We start from the raw sequence: 16,750 nt of genomic DNA, 5'->3' as shown, positions 1-16,750 counted from the left end.
AATAAGCTCGTAACAAAAGATACAAATAATTTATGAGTGCTCGTTTACAATTACTTATAAAACTATCACCACACAGTTCTGTGGACAGTAAAGAAGCAATTTTCAATTCTTCACTTAAACTGTAGGCTTGGCATTCACTAATGTGTGATTATTAAAAAGCCTGAGGCATATATACATCATGGAATGAGTCAAATACAATTTCTGTCTATATTACAATAAAAATATAAATGTTATAATAAATTAAAATATGAAAATATTGATACATTTCTTAAAATTCAAGTAAGTAATAGTTTTTCCTCAGAGTCTACCACTTTCAGTCAATTTTTATCAATTTGCCTAAGTAAATACTGGCAATAAGTAACTAACGCATAAAAAGTTCACTGTAAAATTTGTTATATACAACACAGTTTTAAAATTCAAAACTGGCAGTTTTCTGTAGCTTTTGAGCGCATCTAAGTACTGCATGTTAAACTTTTATACACTGTACAATATTCCCGCCTTTTTGGATGAAGTTATCCTGTTGTGGTGTCATCTTCCACGAAATCTGCAGCCACCTCTCTTGTAACACATTCCACATGACTCACCTAAGGCAATAAAAGCTTGCATTAACTGTAGTTAAAAAAAACAAAAAACAAAAAAAAAGGCAGTATTAACTCTTTATTTGGCAATTTTGCTCTCAAGCAACATCAAAATTGCACTGTTTGCTGGACCACACTTGGGTGGGTATTGGTGCTTGCAAGCAACATTTTTTAAGCTCTCATGTACAGTGATATTCTGTTGCTTCTGGTGAATAGTGTGAATCTTGCAAGATTATGTGAGCATCAGTTACCAGTTTGATTAAATTTTTTGGCACTGCTCCCCCCCACCACCCTCCCTTTTTTTTATTCAACAAAAATGCTTATAAATGGAAAGAGCAAGTCCTGAAGGCGAGTTATAATACACATTTGTTAGTGAATTGTCTTTCTTTGGGAAGACAAAGCCTGACTTTGAGTACAGGATAGACAGGCAGGAGATAAAAAATAAACAGGAGCTCCTGTCCCAGTGAATGATACACAATATGACAGTTTTGGTCACTGGCCAGAGTATGAGCCAAACGAAAAGATGTAGACTCTATCCTCAGGGATAGTTGACTTATGTGGAAAATGTGGAATTGTTTAAATATACTTCCCATTAACATACTGTATTTTGAAATAATACAAGGGTTGACTCAGAAGTAGGTTTCCCTTCACTTTTACAAATAAACAACATTGTTTATTCTCACAGAAATTTATCGTTGGAAAGAAGAAACTTAGCTCTATTTTCTAAATAATCGCCATCTTTTCCTATGGATTTTTTGTAGAAGGTGCTCCAATTTCTCTATCCCCATGCCGCTAAGCCGTGGAGGGAGCATTTCACCTCTTCTTTGACTCCATTGTTGTTCCAGAAGTGTTGGCCAACCAAGTGTTCCTTTAACTTAGTGAACAAGTGATAATCACTAGGTGCAAGGTCTGGACTGTAAGGTGGGGTAGGGCATGGCAGCCCAACCAAAATTTGTCAAAAGTTTCTGGGTTTGGCAGGAGACGTGAGGTCGGGTGTTTATCGTGCAGCAGCATTACACCTTCTGTCATCCTCTCCAACTGTTCTGGATAGCTCACCTGAGTTTTGTGTGTTTCAGAATAACTGTCTGAGTTGACTGCTGTCCCTAGTTCCATGAAATTGACCACTAGTACCTCCATATCATCTCAAAACAAAGTGGTCACGATTTTGCCAGCAGAAGGAGTTTGTTTGAACTTCTTTGTGACTGGTGACGCCGAGTGATGCCATTGTCTGGATTTTTCTCTCATTTTACATCTACATCTACATTTATACTGCGCAAGCCACCCAACGGTGTGTGGCGGAGGGCACTTTACGTGCCACTGTCATTGCCTCCCTTTTCTGTCCCAGTCACGTATGGTTCGTGGGAAGAACGACTGTCTGAAAGCCTCCATGCGCGCTCGAATCTCTAATTTTACATTCGTGATCTTCTCGGAAGGTATAAGTAGGGGGAAGCAATATATTTGATACCTCATCCAGAAACGCACCCCCTCGAAACCTGGCAAGCAAGCTACACCACGATGCAGAGTGCCTCTCTTGCAGTCTGCCACTTGAGTTTGCTAAACATCTCCGTAACGCTATCACGGTTACCAAATAATAATTTTCGGAGCGAAATGAAACACCCATCTTTCATCTCCCATAACAATGGAGTTAAACGATCCTTCCTTATCTTCTTAACAGTTTTGAAGAAACTGGAAAGCACAGTGAAGGTGTTTCTCCTTGTGTTCTGCTGTCAGCATACGTGATACCCATTGAGTACAACCCATGTGATACCCCAATTTTTCTGTCAGTGCTCTTGTCAACTGTACTGTATGAACTCCCAGGAATCTGAGCAACAAGTTCAAGGACACTGATACTCCTGTTTTGAAGCCCTTTGCATTGGACCATCTCGATAACCACCTCCGTGACTGAAGGTCTTCCACTCTATTCTTCATCATGGACCTCCTTCCGACTGGCACTAAACTCGCTGCACCTGTGTTGGACGGACACAAACTTGTTGCCATAAAGTTATGTCAACTGACGATGAATATCCATGGGCAGAGTCCTTTTCACATTCAAAAACCGAATTATGGAACGAATCTTGCACTTGGTGGGATCAATAATGGGCACCTCCATCACGGACGGCTGCTGAGCCAATACCTGTACATTAAGCACATATGCCTGAGCTCACTCACACCACCTGTGATAATCAACACAAAGTGTGATAATGTTATATTTGTCAGTGAAGCCAGTTTTAGAAAATACTAGTTGTTACCTGCAATTGATTTTGAATATCAGTAATTTTTCTATGATGAGTAAGTAAGCTATTTTACATGTAATAACATCTACTGCCCTCATATGTCTGCCTACCCCAACTGCTCCAATACACAACATGGCAGCATACACAGTATGCAGAGGGCTTGAGCAGATGCTATACATCATTCTATACATTACACAACAAATGACACTGTTCAATGCAAAATCATCAGAAATGAGACATCTATACTATTTGTTATAAGTATTTGGCAATGCTAGTAGTGATTTTGCCTGATGGTAAATATGACCTTGCACTTTGAACGTCACCATGTACAGCTGTGGATCATAAAACTGTCTGTTCTTTCAGACATGCACGTACATAAATTTACTTGGAAAAGAAAAAGAAGATACTTGTGATATCTACTATCTAATATCAATTAGCAATTGGAATCTCACAATCAACACCACTTGTTACGTCACACATAAACTGAAATGTAGTAGCCTGTTTATGATTAAATAGAATTAAGTCATTTATGCACACTCACACTGAAAATATACAAACTGTTGCAAAACTATATGAAATACATATATTTTTTGAAATGACTCACATGCCACCTATCGTAAAATGGATGGATTTAAGGCCTGACCAGACAGAATATGGTCCTATAGTGTGGCTCATACTGCAGCATATGGCCAAGGTTTTCAGTGTCAACAGTCACAATGAAGAAGTGGCCGAAACCTCACTAACAGGCTGCATGTTGTAGTGTGTTGCAGTCGGCAGGAAAGAACTAACAGTCAATTTGAACACCTTTTATTGTAATTAAATAAAAATGCCTTCTTGGCATACACTAAGTTTTAAAATGCCAGAACAACCAGCAAAACCCACAACTCTTGTGGTGACAAACCATTTAAGTAAACAAGACAATGGAAAAAAATACTAATCAAAATCTGCTCTTACAAAATACAATGTGCTACTACAATGCTAGGGCTGGCGTAAGTACTGGCCGGAGCTGTTCCTAGAGGTTGGTAAACACTGCCAGTCTAGGCGTGTGGAGTGCTACATGAGTCATATGAGTTCTGATTGGTGGAACACTGTCACATGTTATCTGATGAAGTAGTTCAGTGTTTATTTGGAAAGTCTGTTATTGTTTCTGTCCGCTGGCGATGTTTCTCTCCATGCTCATGAAAGGGGGTGTGCAACCCATCTTGCGAGTTGGTTGTGTGGGCCCTCTAAATAAGGGACCAATACGACACGTGTGGCACCATACGACAGTTGCCTCCCACTAGCTGCATGCAGCTGCTACAGTGAATCCATATTCTGTGACAACTCAGCACTAGCCAGTGCGGCAGGCGAGCTGCCACTGTGTCAAAGATGCACTCTGTGTGACTGGCACAATACAATAACGAGCATTTAAACAATGCAGCTCAAGGCCACTGGCCATACTGCCATGTCGCATGGTGTCTGGCCATGCCTTAATTCAGAAACGTTCATGGGCGTGCACACAGCTCACCAAAGTTCTACAGTAAGCGTACTGAGCAAACAAAGAAACAATCATTTTTACATATACAGATGTGAAAGAATATACAGTGACCTTTTGCTGATTAATGTATGGTTTAAAAGAATTTCGGAAGCAGCAGTGCTGTGATGGTGGATAAAAAGAACTCCTGCAATGAATCAAGAATTCAATCTTCAGTTGCTATATTCTTCGGCATTTTAGTGTGTGTTGCTAATCCAAAAGAGGAAAGAAGGAAGGAAGATTGGGTTTAATATACTGTTGTGATGCTAATTCAGTCTTTCTCCCTGTAATCTTTCATTCCTATGGGTGTCTTGGAAGCCATCATGTCAATATGAAGAACTAGACAAAAGTAAATGACCAGTTATTATATCACCAACATGTTCTGATGAGATTGGAATATGTGGTATCTGCAAGGCATTTTTCAGACCGAACAATTATATTATGAAAGAAGGATAAATAATGGGAAGGTACTCTGGTGCATATGGGGGAAGCCATTCTGGTAGCATTTATATCAACAAATGAGGAGATACAGATAGTTTCAAGATGGATAAGCATTCACAACATGGTGCTATGTTTACTGAAAGCAATTGCATAACAAAATTTCATTTCCTCACAAAGCCCTGAAAGGGAGATAACGCTTCATTAATATTGAACAGGCATCAGGGCACTGTTGCTTGTTGTAGGACTGGTATGAAGTGAGCTGTGACACTTATGACCAAATATGAAAATGTTAACTTTGAGAAAAATAACATATTACATGGGGATAGTAGAAATTTCTTTTCCAAAGCCAAAGCTTCAATCTCTGTCCTGTGATTTCAGGTTTTACCTTTGACCCGTGATGATCACTCACAGCACTCTATATATACTGTACATATTACACAGACCCTCCACCCACGAACCATAGACCTTGCCGTTGGTGGGGAGGCTTGCGTGCCTCAATGACACAGATAGCCGTACCGTAGGTGCAACCACAACGGAGGGGTATCTGTTGAGAGGCCAGACAAACGTGTGGTTCCTGAAGAGGGGCAGCAGCCTTTTCAGTAGTTGCCGGGGCAACAGTCTGGATGATTGACTGATCTGGCCTTTTAACACTAACGAAAACGCCCTTGCTGTTGTGGTACTGCGAACGGCTGAAAGCAAGGGGAAACTACAGCCATAATTTTTCCCGAGGGCATGCAGCTTTACTGTATGGTTAAATGATGATGGCATCCTCTTGGGTAAAATATTCCGGAGGTAAAATAGTCCCCCATTCGGATCTCCGGGCGGGGACTACTCAAGAGGACGTCGTTATCAGGAGAAAGAAAACTGGCATTCTACGGATCAGAGCGTGGAATGCCAGATCCCTTAATCGGGCAGGTAGGTTAGAAAATTTAAAAAGGGAATGGATAGGTTAAAGTTAGATATAGTGGGAATTAGTGAAGTTCGGTGGCAGGAGGAACAAGACTTCTGGTCAGGTGAATACAGGATTATAAATACAAAATCAAATAGGGGTAATGCAGGAGTAGGTGTAATAATGAATAGGAAAATAGGAATGCGGGTAAGCTACTACAAACAGCATAGTGAACATATTATAGTGGCCAAGATAGACACGAAGCCCATGCCTACTACACTAGTACAAGTTTATATGCCAACTAGCTCTGCAGATGATGAAGAAATTGATGAAATGTATGATGAGATAAAAGAAATTATTCATGTAGTGAAGAGAAACGAAAATTTAATAGTGACTGGAATTCGACAATAGGAAAAGGGAGAGAAAGAACATAGTAGGTGAATATGGACTGGGGCTAAGAAATGAAAGAGGAAGCTGTCTGGTAGAATTTTGCAGAGAGCACAACTTAATCATAGCTAACACTAGGTTCAAGAATCATAAAAGAAGGTTGTATACATGGAAGAATCCTGGAGATACTAAAAGGTATCAGATAGATTATATAATGGTAAGACAGAGATTTAGGAACAAGGTTTTAAATTGTAGGACATTTCCAGGGGCAGATGTGGACTCTGACCACAATCTATTGGTTATGAACTGTAAGACGAGGGCTAGTAGAAATCCTTAGGTAACAGAAGAAACATTGAATTTAATTGATGAAAGGAGAAAATATAAAAATGCAGTAAATGAAGCAGGCAACAAGGAATACAAACGTCTCAAAAATGAGGTCGACAGGAAGTGCAAAATGGCTTTGCAGGCATGGCTAGAGGACAAATGTAAGGATGTAGAGGCTTATCTCATTATGGGTAAGATAGATACAGCCTACAGGAAAATTAAAGAGACCTTTGGAGAAAAGAGAGCCACTTATATGAATATCAAGAGCTCCGACGGAAACCCAGTTCTAAGCAAAGAGGGGAAAGCAGAAAGGTGGAAGGAGTATATAGAGGGTCTATACAAGGGCGATTTACTTGAGGACAATATTATGGAAATGGAAGAGGATGTAGATGAAGATGAAATGGGAGATACGATACTGCGTGAAGAGTTTGACAGAGCACTGAAAGACCTGAGTCGAAACAAGGCCCCGAGAGTAGACAACATTCCATTAGAACTACTGACGGCCTTGGGAGAGCCAGTCCTGACAAAACTCTACCATCTGGTGAGCAAGATGTATGAGACAGGCGAAATACCCTCAGACTTCAAGAAGAATATAATAATTCCAATCCCAAAGAAAGCAGGTGTTGACAGATGTGAAAATTACCGAACTATCAGTTTAATAAGCCACATCTGCAAAATACTAACGCGAATTCTTTACAGACGAATGGAAAAACTGGTAGAAGCCGACCTCGGGGAAGATCAGTTTGGATTCCGTAGAAATGTTGGAACACGTGAGGCAATACTGACCTTATGACTTATCTTAGAAGAAAGATTAAGGAAAGGCAAACCTACATTTCTAGCATTTGTAGACAATGTTGACTGGAATACTCTCTTCCAAATTCTAAAGGTGGCAGGGGTAAGATACAGGGAGCGAAACGCTATTTACAATTTGTACAGAAACCAGATGGCAGTTATAAGAGTCGAGGGCCATGAAAGGGAAGCAGTGATTGGGAAGGGAGTGAGACAGGGTTGTAGCCTCTCCCCAATGTTATTCACTCTGTATATTGAGCAAGCAGTAAAGGAAACAAAAGAAAAATTCGGAGTAGGTATTAAAATCCAGGGAGAAGAAATAAAAACTTTGAGGTTCGCCAATGACATTGTAATTCTGTCAGAGACAGCAAAGGACTTGGAAGAGCAGTTGAACGGAATGGACGGTGTCTTGAAAGGAGGATATAAGATGAACATCAACAAAAGTAAAACAAGGATAATGGAATGTAGTCGAATTAAGTCGGGTGATGCTGAGGGAATTAGATTAGGAAATGAGACACTTAAAGTAGTAAAGGAGTTTTGCTATTTGGGGAGCAAAATAACTGATGATGGTCGAAATAGAGAGGATATAAAATGTAGACTGGCAATGGCAAGGAAAGCGTTTCTGAAGAAGAGTAATTTGTTAACATCGCGTATAGATTTAAGTGTGAGGAAGTCGTTTCTGAAAGTATTTGTGTGGAGTGTAGCCATGTATGGAAGTGAAACATGGACAATAAATAGTTCGGACAAGAAGAGAATAGAAGCTTTCGAAATGTGGTGCTACAGAAGAATGTTGAAGATTAGGTGGGTAGATCACGTAACTAATGAGGAGGTATTGAATAGGATTGGGGAGAAGAGAAGTTTGTGGCACAACTTGACTAGAAGAAGGGATCGGTTGGTAGGACATGTGCTGAGGCATCAAGGGATCACAAATTTAGCATTGGAGGGCAGCGTGGAGGGTAAAAATCATAGAGGGAGACCAAGAGATGAATACACTAATCAGATTCAGAAGGATATAGGTTGCATTAGGTACTGGGAGATGAAGGAGCTTGCACAGGATAGATTAGCATGGAGAGCTGCATCAAACCAGTCTCAGGACTGAAGACCACAACAACAACAACAACAACAATTACACAGACCACTATTTCCATTGGAACTGAATGTCGATTCATTGCTGCTGCAGTCTACCAATACATTCTTTGCCTCATTTAATACCTTTGATTTTTCATTTACATTCTTGTATATACAGAACAAAGATGTATATGGCTTGCTAGGAAAAAGTACACCAACAACAAAAAAATCACAAACAAATTTATCTTTGTTTTTTACCTTGTTGCGGAATTTAACTCCATAAAATTTATTTGCATGTACCAACAACTCTGGTCTGAATGTCGTGGTAATAAATTGTGCATCTTTGGACAGCTCGTGTATCATATTAGCAACAGCCATTCTGTGTTGTGAATCAAGAGCCTGGAATAAAAGCAAATAATCAGTATAGTGTATCATGTGTACCACATAAATGAATTTTGGACTATGCACAAAAGAGAGGAATATAATTTAAATTACAAATTAAATACTGTTAGTTCAAATGCTTAAAGATTTTAACAAGAGGTCCATGAACTAACACGTCATTAAATAACTAAGAACCCTCTTATACGAATATCTTGAAAATTGTCATATGATTCAAATTAGCTTCAGCCTTAAATGTCTTATATCATGTACATCAATTATATTAACAAAAATGGCTCCTCTCACAGAACTTCAAACATGTTTTAACAATTAGTTTGAAGTTGAAAGCACTGTCAATTTTACCAATGTCGTCGTGCAGTTTGGCAATGGTTAACACACAAAACTGCTTGGTCTTTGACCTCTTGACTCCTTGATGCAGCATGTGTCACAAACCTGTAGAATCATAGCTATACAGATGGTAGTAAATTGTAATATAAACACTTACAGATAAAGAACAAATCATCAGAAATGAGTAGCTTACGCTATAACATTTATGCACCTAGTCCAGTGGAGTTTACTACTTTTTACATTTCATGACTGGTTGTCAAAATGAGTGTGTTACTTGTTAAGTTAGCTATTGACATGCCTTTAATGTATAACACAACATAAAGTGGTGTACAGAAAGCTGAAAGAATATATAGAGAAAAATTTGACAACAGATATCTTCTTTACTGAAATGGACAGAAACAGTGCCATTCGAGCAACGGAGTGTTGTCAATGGGTCTTCACAATCAATTATTTACACGCTACTTCAGGCCCACACTGATGCGCAAAAACATTACGATTCCTGCCCACTGCAAGCCTGAATGCTGCCTGCTGGTGCTGCAGGCATGTGTCTCAATAAGGAAAGCACACAAGCAGAGCAGAGACGAATGGGAATTGTTCTACCAACGATAAGGGCTATAAATGGATAAATCCACTGATGTAAGTGACTCCAACAAAGGGCAGAATTGTTATGGCCTAGTGCCTGGGATCTAGCATCTGTAATACCACAACCCCTTTTGGGATCCTGTATCCTATTCCAGTCTCATCCCCTCTCTCCCAAAGAGGGCATATAATATGTAATATTAGTAGTTTACACCAATTTAAACTCCTCCTTTGACTTTGTCTTTTCTGATTATTTCAGGGTGTACACACGGACAAGGGAAAAAAATTTCCTGGATTTCTTCTGGGTTTTCCAGTTAAAAATACATTTTCTCCTGGGTGAAAACATACCTATTCTCTGTTAACTGACAGTATATTTTGTCTCAGAACTGTCTAATTTATCAATCATTTGAATGGTTATGGTTTTACACATGGGTGTAGAATTTCCCGGTGCTTTAGAAAACAAAACTCAGGGAAAAAGACACGTTTTGGAAAGATCTTTGATGTACAGCAACATGTACACTGCATATTTTCATATTAGGAAAGTATAAATTCGAATTCCACCAAACACCGCATATTACTTTCCAAAGCATTGAAATCGAGATTGCGATGCTCTTTTGTAACCCAGTCATAGTTAATGTCACGTGACCTTGCCAGCTGATGACAGCGGATATTCAGAGCTTACGACACTGATGTAGTCAGCCAATAGCAACATCACCATTAAGTAGCGTGAACACACAAACAGGAAAAGTTAATGGTTTAAATTAATGTACATAGAGTTGCTACAAGAAAAGGAAAGCTTTCACATATAATGTTGGTCTTTCATGTGCATTTTACACTTTAAGATATATCACGCAAATGCGCCAGTAAAATTTCAATAACAACATAAATGTCTGATCTTCTGGGCTCGAAATTCATCTAAATGGCTTGTCATCAAAGAGTTGATTTTTAAATCAGAGTCACACGCTCTCTGACTTAAGAAATTCATCGTACATTCTCGCTCATAGTTCAACTTGCGTAAAAGGAAATTTACTTTGAAAGTAACACTATTTAAACCATCATTCGCAATATTTTCCTGCAACCAGTTAGAAATAGGTTCGTTTCAGCAGTTGCCAGAGAGTGCCAGATAATAAGCGCATGCACAGTTACGATGACGTAGGAGGCCCATATGTTTGTACGTGTTAAACATTAAAAGATCTTACATTATGTCATAAAAGAAACAAGACATCAGAGGATACTGCAAGAGCATCAGAATTTCGTGACCCATACTGAAATGAGGATATTTAAAGTACACATTCGTACGTCCAGATACCCAGTGCAGTAGGCCTCAACCTGATAATAAGCTTTCGATTGTGGTTTTCAGGATGTAAATTTTCTCGGAGTACCAGTACTGTGATATCTCATGTTTGGTTCTTTATTATGGTATAATGCCATACATGCTAGAAGACGAAAACATGCACTTGAAATGCAGCGAACAGTTGAAACTAGCCAATAGCGTGCAATTAAACACTTCGTTTCAAATACACTGGCTGCCTCAATGGTAAAGATAAAGAAAATTTCTTTCAAACCGACAAAACTAACTTCATTGTTCTGCAAAGGAATTAATGGTTGACTGTCAGAAAGATGGAAATAAAATCAAATCTGACACTAATACCATATTTTAGCCTTCTGTACTTGTGTGAATGTATTTTAATTCACTTGATAGCTCTTGGCCACAGAAAACTGTTTTGTTTTCATTTGACGTGAGAGCTGTAAACGAAGAGGAAACAGCGAAACCACTAAATGTGAACACAGGTCACGTGGAGACTACCCACTTCCCCACTACAACTCAGACTGCTCTGCGCATCAGCCCTGGATCTATGATATTTCTGAACCGGGGCAATATTAGATAGTGCCGCCCCCCCCCCTTTTCCCCCCTTTCTTGGGTGTTTGAGATAGGACATAAAAAAAAATATAATAAGCGAATTTTCAAAAGTACATCCATTTTGTAGCACACATCTTTCTGACAAGTCTGATGCATAAAACACGTGTTCGAGGAAATGTAAGACATGTTATTTGGTCTTAAGTGTGTCAAAGTGCAGTGCCACACCTCCTCACACAGCATTCTTCTATTGAGCATCACTGTATTTCGCCCTGCAGAATTGAAATGTGTATATTTTGTAATGGATGCCATCAAACTATATTCAAGACAAGCACAACAGCACACATTTCTTCAATCCTTAGCTCCTAGAATTTTTTTCTCTAATCTTGCTACAGCTTTACATAGCGTGCTTTCCTCTCTGTGAAAGAATCTATTACTTCAACAAAGTTAGTTAAATGTTTTGCTACATGAAAAATCTAAATGTGGTTGTCTGATACTAAAAAAGCTGTTAATACAAATAGGACCTAAGATTGGTGTGGTTTCTCAATCTGATTACATCTATTTTGTCACTGTCTGCTTTATAAAACAAAATAGGCCTCTCTAATACTGCAGCTATTGTAATAAACACCAAATAAATGAGACTGTTTTGGCACAAATGGTCATTTTTATAACACGACAGAATATAATTCACAAAGTACCAATATCAAATGCCTATTACGCCTACTACAAGCATAAAGCTTGACATTAGGAAATAGTTTGATACTTCATTCATATGCTCCAGTATCTCAAGCATGAGATTTAAAATTAGTACTACGAAAGTTTTATACAAATTTGGAATCGTCATATTCTTCCTTAATTTGTGTGATGTTCCCGTTTCTTCTCCTTCCTTGTTCTAACAGTCTTGTCATAACTAATTCTGTAACTATTCCTGTCAATGTCAAAGCTTATTTGCCGGTTAACTTCACTAACTCTGCCAGAACCATCGGTTTAGTTATCCTGCTGTTATTCTCTGGTTAGGCATTGTTACATGTTCGTTCAACGCGTTTTCCGTGCTACTTCAGAATAGAACTTAAAGCGGCTGCTAGCCGGGGACTGTACAGTTGGCCCTTACTAGTCAGCGATCTGGACAAACATTTTCTGTCAAAATTTCATTTTCTTGGATACACCGAGAAGATTTCACGTAATCTTTCTTACCTGTTATTCCTGTTAGTCGTTTATTTCCCACTCTGGTAGTCTGAATCTATGGATTTTGCTAGTAATTAAAACAATGCTCATCATTTGCAAACCCAATCAACCACATATTGAGAAAGCGCTTGGCATTCATCTGTTCGGCTTTACTCCGCTCAGCACGTATAGCCCGTTTTGTCTGCAGGAAAGTTTGTTTCTAGATGTGATGAGGATTCCCCTGACAGACATCACGTACACTATGCACGCATTCACAAATCAACTTATGATTCATTCAGAAATCAACTTAGAATGTGTTCAAAAATCGACAGGGATGCGTTTCAAAGTCATGAATAATTGAAAGACCAACGTGCGATGGATGTTAGGTGCTTTGCGAAACAAGATTTTTTGCCCTCCCAGATCCGGGCCTGCTGTGCATGCACGAATCTGGCAGCTTGGGAGCGTCGGTAAAATTTTTCCCGGTAGCATCTAGCTGCTTGCTGCCACTGCTTACACAGCCAACAGCCACATTTCTGTAGCCAGAAGCGGTGGGGGTGCGGGGTGGGTGGGTGGGGGGGGGAGGTACTACTCCACTGCGCATGCACATGATCCCACTCGTAACTGTTGAAATGAATCTAATGTAAACAGTTGCGATGTCAGGCTCATCGGAGCAATTTCTTGTTACAAAGCATTGCATAGTCCTCCTATAGCCCTGACTCATTTTGCTGTTGGCAGACGCTTGTATGAGTACTGTGTGTTCATATGGCACATTTCCTTTGCAATTTAAGTTTTATTTTCATTTTTTCTCTCGTTCATGTTTTACTGATGCAATATTATTCTGCAGTAATATCGTTTGTTAGAGTATTGGTTCTTTATATATATATATATATATATATATATATATATATATATATATATATATATATATATATATATATATATCTGCTTGTGTCTGTATGTGTGGATGGATATGTGTGTGTGTGTGCGAGTGTATACCTGTCCTTTTTTCCCCCTAAGGTAAGTCTTTCCGCTCCCGGGATTGGAATGACTCCTTACCCTCTCCCTTAAAACCCACATCCTTTCATCTTTCCCTCTCCTTCCCTCTTTCCTGACGAGGCAACCGTTGGTTGCGAAAGCTAGAATTTTGTGTGTATGTTTGTGTGTCTATCGGCCTGCCAGCGCTTTCGTTCGGTAAGTCACCTCATCTTTGTTTTTATAATAATTTTTCCCACGTGGAATGTTTCCCTCTCTCTCTATATATATGAAAAATTCCCAGGTTTTTCCTGGTTTTCTCCTGGACGAAAAAATTCCTGGGTTTTTCCCGGTTCATATACACCCTGTTATCTGGATTTGAGTACATCAAAGATTTTTTTATGCAGCAAGTTAGTAATTTACACTAGTTTAAGCTATTGTTTTGACATTGTTTACGTTGGGTCTCAGCATTATATAGAATGAAGGAAACATGTTGGATTAAAAACTAATGTACCATCACAATTTGCACACAATACAAACTACAGGCACATGGTAGGAATAACATTGCTATAATAATTATGGAGTAATCAACTATTAAAGTTTTGATAATTCTAGTCATGAGGTACAACTATTTTTATGTTTTGTTAAATCAGAAATTAATTGTTTCCCAAATAGAAATATGACAATATTATTTTTCAGTCACGATCAATCATGGTCATGTTCTAGTTAGTGTTAGTTAATAGAACTGTAATTAAGAGATACAGAAAATGTAAAATTTTACTCGTACAAAATTTAATTAAATGAATCTAGGCCTTTCATTCAATAAAACTAATCACTCTGTAAACGACAGGACAATTCTCCTTTTAGTCAATAAAATAATATATGCACATTAATGAAATACATTGCTGCAATGATAAAATATGTAATTTATAGTCTTCATTGAAACAGATCCTTTTCTATCTTATTATGTAATTATTCAATGTTATTCTGTGTAATTTTCTATGTAATTTGGGAAGATGTATGTAAAAACTTTAATTGTTAAATGTGCAAATTCTGTATGTAAAAATAACAGTAATTGTGTAAAATCATAAAAATAGAGGTGATTTGTACGCCACCATAGGTCAGTCTTGGACTGTATTTTGTTTCAACAGCATGTAGTCAGACTTTGTACATTCACCCCCGAATAACTAGCGTGCGAAATAAAATACTCTGTGAAGAAGAAGTACTGAAACATTTCTACCATTAAATGAATCCCGTGTGAAAATGCAGTAACATCAAGATGAACCTACAGCAGCATCCCGGATTACATACGATACATATTATTTTATTGGTGGAGAATATCTGTAATAAGATGTGGTTTATTAATCTTTATTTTTCTTGTGTTAAGCAACAATACACATCCCAAACTTCACCTACAAAATTTTTTTTTTGCCACGTTATATAACACACCTCAGAATCAATTATGCTTGTCGACTATTCATGTCCTACTGTCGTGAGCATCTATGGAAAATGGTTGAAGGATGGTGAAACTGTGACTAGATTGCAAAGTATTGGACATCCACAGCTCATCACAGAAGGTTGAGGTCAGACACTTACTTGCTATCTAAAGCAGAATAGGCAAAGATCTGTGGCATATCATTTTGGAGCACAACATTCAGCTTATACTGTTGAACACTGGACTCTGCAGCAAATGATCCTTAAATATTACCAAACTGATTGAATGACATAGTCAATTATGATTGCTGTGGGCATGGTATCATCAAGACTGGAACATAGATAAATGGGAATACATCATCTGTATCGATGAACCATGTTTCTTTTTACACAAGGTCGATGGTTGTGAACCAACATGCCATTGTCCTTGCATGTGGCTGCCTGAACATGCACTGTGCGACATTTGCGTAGACTTCCATGGGATCTGTCGTAGTAATTTAAGCGTCTTGACAGCTGTGGACTATCTGAACATTATTGCAGACCACCTGCATTCCTTCACGTTTGTTGTATTCCCCAATAGTGATGACACTTTGCTGTAACATAACTGGCAGCGTCACAGTTATCTGACGAGCATAATAGTGGACTCATACTGATGTATTGGCAACTACATTTACCTGATCTGAATGTGGAACACATCTGGGATGCCATTGGGTGCCAACTCTATAACCAAAAACCACTAGCCTTTACTTTATGGGTACTGTGAGACCCCTGCATAGACATCCGATGCCATATAACCCCCACAAACCTATCAAGGACTTGTTGGGCGCGTGCCATACAGAAATGCTGTACTGTGTTACAAAGGTGTCCACAAGACCCAAAAAGCAAAAGATACAAGTGTTCCTTGATCAGATGGTGTTTCAGAAGTTCTGCATTGTCAGCTAATGAACAAAATACGAGTGTGGGGAGTATCAGACTAGTCACACCCCCCCCCCCCCGGACTATATTGAAGAGATTCTTGAGTTTCTCCCGGCGTATTTGATAATCAAAATATCCACGGGTGTGCTGCCGGTCTATAGTGTCCAAAGGGCACAATATTTCGGCAATCATACATGTCGCCATCATCAGGTGAACTTACGGACTGAGCTCCTGTGAACGTGCCGGCACAGAGATCCGTACGCTATGGCTGCTCAGAGGGAACTGGGTTCGGTCGCGGCGGCAGCCGATTTAAATACCCTCCGCCCGCGTCGCGCTCCCTCCGCCGTCCGCGCCCCGCTCGTGCAGTGGAACAGATTGCGACGGCGTCTGAGATGACGTTGGTGTGATGGCTCTGTCCGCCGTGGTCGTCACAACTATACGTTTGTTTACTCTTGATTAACCCAATCGCTGGTTCCCAAGCCTTGCTAAGATTATAGCCACAGTCACAGTTTATGAGGTCGTCATTGGTGCGAATTTCGATGGCCTCTCTAACAACACTGTCCCAGTATCTCGACGTCTGTACAAGAATCCTTGTGCGGTCATACTCCATGGCGTGATTTTCCGACAAACAATGTTCAGTGACCGCCGACTTGCTCGGATACATCAGTCGAGTGTGCCTCTGGTGTTCACGGCATATCGATCCTTGACGGAACGCATCGTCTGACCAATATACGACTTGCCACATTGACACGGAATCTGGTACACGCCGGCCATCTTCAAACCGACGTCATCTTTGGCGCTCCCCACCAGTGCACGAGTTTTATTCGGAGGACAAAACACAGTTCCGACCCGGTGTTTCTTCAGAATGCGGGCGATGTT

The 16,750-nt window shown here is 39.4% G+C and overlaps 1 protein-coding gene across 1 annotated transcript in view; it reads right to left on the bottom strand.

Moving 5' to 3' along the window:
• Nucleotides 1-184: 184 nt before the first annotated feature.
• Nucleotides 185-16,750, bottom strand: part of LOC126262890 (structural maintenance of chromosomes protein 3) — a 169,407-nt gene continuing 152,841 nt past the window's right edge. The window contains exons 25-26 of the mRNA XM_049959780.1: nt 8,482-8,622; nt 185-584 (exon numbers count right to left, since the gene is read on the bottom strand). Of these exons, the coding sequence (XP_049815737.1) occupies nt 513-584; nt 8,482-8,622 (213 nt within the window). The 3' untranslated portion in view covers nt 185-512. The remainder of the gene's footprint in view (nt 585-8,481; nt 8,623-16,750) is intronic.

The sequence above is a fragment of the Schistocerca nitens genome, chromosome 1 (genome assembly GCF_023898315.1).
Source record: "Schistocerca nitens isolate TAMUIC-IGC-003100 chromosome 1, iqSchNite1.1, whole genome shotgun sequence".
NCBI lineage: Eukaryota > Metazoa > Arthropoda > Insecta > Orthoptera > Acrididae > Schistocerca > Schistocerca nitens.
This window is presented reverse-complemented; position numbering and strand designations above follow the sequence as displayed.